Source organism: Micromesistius poutassou, assembly GCF_964030765.1.
Source record: "Micromesistius poutassou genome assembly, chromosome: 2".
In the NCBI taxonomy this organism is placed as follows: Eukaryota; Metazoa; Chordata; class Actinopteri; order Gadiformes; family Gadidae; genus Micromesistius; species Micromesistius poutassou.
Genome location: NC_140272.1, coordinates 3,763,838 through 3,768,084, shown reverse-complemented (window position 1 = coordinate 3,768,084; position 4,247 = coordinate 3,763,838). Strand labels below are relative to the sequence as shown.

The 4,247-nt window shown below is 37.0% G+C and overlaps 1 protein-coding gene across 1 annotated transcript; it reads right to left on the bottom strand.

Moving 5' to 3' along the window:
* Positions 1 to 285: 285 nt before the first annotated feature.
* On the bottom strand, positions 286 to 923 carry LOC311339048 (transcription factor HES-5-like; the record flags this gene model as incomplete). The annotated part of the gene is made up of 2 exons (XM_084464407.1): positions 825 to 923; positions 286 to 717 (listed from the first exon to the last, which is right to left on the bottom strand). The coding sequence occupies exons 1-2, from the start codon at positions 885 to 887 to the stop codon at positions 286 to 288; spliced, it is 495 nt and encodes a 164-aa protein (XP_084320533.1). The 5' UTR covers positions 888 to 923.
* Between the last annotated feature and the right edge of the window lie 3,324 nt (positions 924 to 4,247).

Sequence of the window (4,247 nt, the reverse complement as noted above, 5' to 3'; positions counted from 1 at the left end):
AATATGCCATGTATTTCCCCATTAAGTGAAATATTTTCCATATCATCAAATTTTAAAGCATTTTACTGCTTTACAATTCCTCCTATGTGAGTCTGTAATAACAGACAGTTGATGCAGTACATTACAACACGTAGCAGAAACATTGTGGAGGATTTCTTCTTTTAGAAGAATAATGTGATATTCGAACATCAAACAATTACTATTTTGAGTTAATATTATACATTGACAACAACATATTGTGACCAACATGGTCCATGTTGTCTAGTACCTCCAGTGTGTACGTTTCTACCAGGCCCTCCAGATGGCGCTGTTAACTGAACTCTTCTCTTTGGTGATATTGGGCTTGAGTGGAGAGCTCAGCTGAATTGAACCACCCTCAGTCAGCCTTGTACCAGAGGAGGTCCGAAGGTTCTGGAAGTGATCCAACACTCTTCTGTTGGACAGTGTCTTCACCTCATCCTTAGACAGGAAGTGGACCACCTCCTGGATACACTTGGAGTGACTCTGGTTGGCAGCTGATACACCTGAGACAGAGTTTCCATGGCGAGAGAGCTGCAGTTGCCTGAGAAAGTCAACTGTCATCTCCAAGATGTCTGCTTTCTCCATCTTGGAGTCAGGTTCTTGTTTGAGGAACTCTGGACCCAGTAGAGACTTGAGCTGCTCAATGCTGCTGTTGATTCGTTCTCTGCGTAGCTTTTCCACCAGTGGTTTTCTGATCTGGAGGAAGATAAAGGCATATTTAATACACTAATCTCAACATTTCATCAGCATCAATGCATACAATTTAACTACATTTTTTTCCCTAAGTTTATTCTTCAATTTACCTTGTGGGTCAGTGTTAGGTGGTCCTGGGAAGAAGGCATTGCTGAAGTGATTGTAGGAGCCATGTGTGGTTCTCTGTGCTGTAGAGGTCTCTGTAGACAGAATCTGGTCTCTCCTGTCTTCAGCCCTCCTATATATAGTCCCCAATCTCCATATGAATGTGTGGGTCTTGGTCTGGTTGAAGGTTCTCACAGTCTGAACCAATCAGAGAGCTGCGGAGGACAATGAGGAACGCAGGCTGCCACATGCTGCAGGCTCTTATTGCTGGGGGACAATAAATAGATCTTAGGGGACCAGGTGGAGGACTGGGGGGGGGATGGAGAGAGACTCTGTGTGGAACTGGGAAAGTGGTGACTCTGTAGAGCGATCAGATCTGGACCATAATGTTGGGATCAATGACTTTGATAGGGCACGTGCTCCTCATCACAACACACACACATTATGGATTTATGTATATCAGTTATGGCTTTAACAGTTATCAATCAAAAATGCCATTAATTGACATGACCAATAAATATTAGAAACAGAAATTAGAACAAAAGGTTATAGGTTATATATTTTTGTTCATTGTAGGATTATATGTATGCATTATTCATGTTTGCCTTTCGAACGAAATCAGGAATCAGTTCAGTATTGTTAAATAAAAGTGAGTAAACTTTGATTCTTTATTTTTTTTCCAATTTAAATGTTCTCTCATTCTTGTTTCTCTCTGCTATTTTCTTTGTTTATTATTTATTTTAATATGTTGGGGATTTCATACTTGTTAAGACATGTTTCTGAGTGTCCAGATGTAGCAGATGTTGCTTCAGTGTGGTGACTGGTAGTCGGTGTGAGTAGAGAGTGGATCTGAGTTTCCCACACTGACTCCAATGTGCTGTGGTCAATGGCTGACAAAAGGACTTTGAATGGATCTTTGGTTACGGCTACATTCTCTGTGTTGCATCACAAACAGACCCCTGACATCACTGACCATCTGGAGGGAAAGAACCCCATTGGCTGGATCATGGACTGTGGAATTTGACCACAACAACAAAATCTGGATACTTTCAGCACAAAAGTCAATAAGAGGTAAATCCTCTTTTGGATTTACTAAAATGGAATTTAATTGAAAACGTTTAGGGACAGTGATAAAAATGAGTCTATTTAACTTTTCTTAAAATCAACCCCTGTGGCGGACATGAGGGAGGGGTGGGAGACAGCTTCTTCCTGAAGTGTGCCAATTCCCTATTGAGAAATAGGCAGTTCTGTTAGGACTCATGATGCTAATGACTCTGAAATGTGACTTCACTCTCCAGAGCTTTCCCACACTCCGTTCATTGACAGAGCTTATTCTGATTAATAGGAGTGTGCCTTGTTAATTGCTAATTATTCATTATCTTCATCATCTGTTTTAGGGTAAACAACATTGGTATTTTTTGAAGAGTCAAGCTTTAAGTCAGTAGATGTTGGGATAGTTTTAACACATTTATTTACAACTAACTGCAAAATACCATTGGTTTTCAAATCAGTAAATTAACATGTATTAATAATATCAATGGTATAACAGTACTATAGATATGTTAGATGTTATGGACTTTTGACACATTATTTATTTATATGCTGAAGTGAAATTAATAACGTAAAAATATTAAAAGTAAATCTAAAATGATTGTAAACTTGTAAAAACCAAAAAGAAAACCATTCGTGATTTGATACTGATACACAGGTTTCCATTCAGAGATCCATATTCCCTCTTTAACCCCAGTCCATCCCCCAGGGTAAAGGTTCTAAGTCTATTGTCCCACAGGGGCTCTGTGAGTGAGCTCTCACTGGTTTCCCACACTCTCTCCATTCACTGATTTCACTGGAGGAACAATAGAAGTGTGTCTTATTACTTATCACATTTGAAACAGAGTGACGTCACAAATAAGGAATGGAGGAGAAAGCTGAACAAGAATAAAATCATTGACTCTTAAGATGACAAACCTTTTTTTCCACAATGTTTAGTACCAATAATAAGTAATGTAATATATTTAAGGACAGAGACATGTTCTACCCCCAGGGGTTATGTGAAATATAGTAAATTTACTGCTTTTTGCATAAACACAAATGTATATTAAGTATGCATAATAAATTATAATATTCAACCCTGACTAACACTGGCAAAAGTGTGTAGACATTTTAAGAGGAGGAGGAAACATTAACCAGGTTTATTTCACATCTGATTGATATATAATAATTTCCTGGCATTGGTGAAACACTTAAATTCCCCTCACCCATATACTCCTGCACTAATATAGTATAACATTCTTAATCTTACCTCCAGAGTTTTCAATCTGCATGCTGTCTCTCTCTGTTATCATCAAGTCCAATATTTGGTGTCACTGCTATGGAGATGATGCACTGCTGTAATTTCCATAGTTTTTATGATTCAAGTATTGTATCGTTCTCGTCAGGAGCAACACAAGGTTTTATTTGTGATCTATAAGTGTAAGAATAACAATGTCACCCACATTAAAAAGAGAGAGGACAAGAAATATTGAAGTTCATGTTTGTTTATTCAAACAGACGATTTCAGAACCATAAAACTTCAACTGAAGTCCAATAGAGGTGATGACACATCACAACAATCATTTGGAAAAGGTCGCCAAAACACATTGTACTCAAACAGAGTAGAGGATATACATTCAACAGTTGTCTTCATAGAAGACAAATCAAATTTGTTACATGTAACAATATTGAGTTGACATTATATTTCAACGTGCAGCTCATAGTTCATTATGAATCCATTGTTTTATGCTTCATCATAAAAGCAAACGAGGAACATGATCATATAACTGATCAGGAATTTGTCATCACAAAGTGATGAATTAGGATCCAATTAAGATAGTAACGCTTGTGAAAATAAAGATGGTAATTTTCCTAAAAATAGAAATTGTACCTCTTGTGTGTGAGAATAACCTTACATAATGCAAACAGATAAATTATACTCTTGGATCTTGTAACAGATCATTTGATAGAGCACAGTGCACAAATCACAGATTTAAAGTAAGAACACAGAATAGATCAATATGATCATTAGCAAGTAATTATACAGTGTAGAAATGTTTCCTTAAATGGAAATGAATGCATTAAACATGCCCTATCTTTACATGGGAGAAAGAGGCTCAATATTTTTTGAAAGAAAAAATATTGAGCCATCAATAATTCTTTAAATCAGCAAAAGCTCCTATGTGAGTCTGTAATAACAGACAGTTGATACAGTACACTACAACACGTAGCAGAAACATATGTCGAAGTGTTCTTCTTTAGTGTTCTTCTTTTAGAAGAATAACTGGATATTCAAATATCAAACAATTACAATATTGAGTTAATATTATACCTTGACAACAACATGCTCTGACCAACATGGTCCATGTTGTCTAGTACCTCCAGTGTGGAGGTTT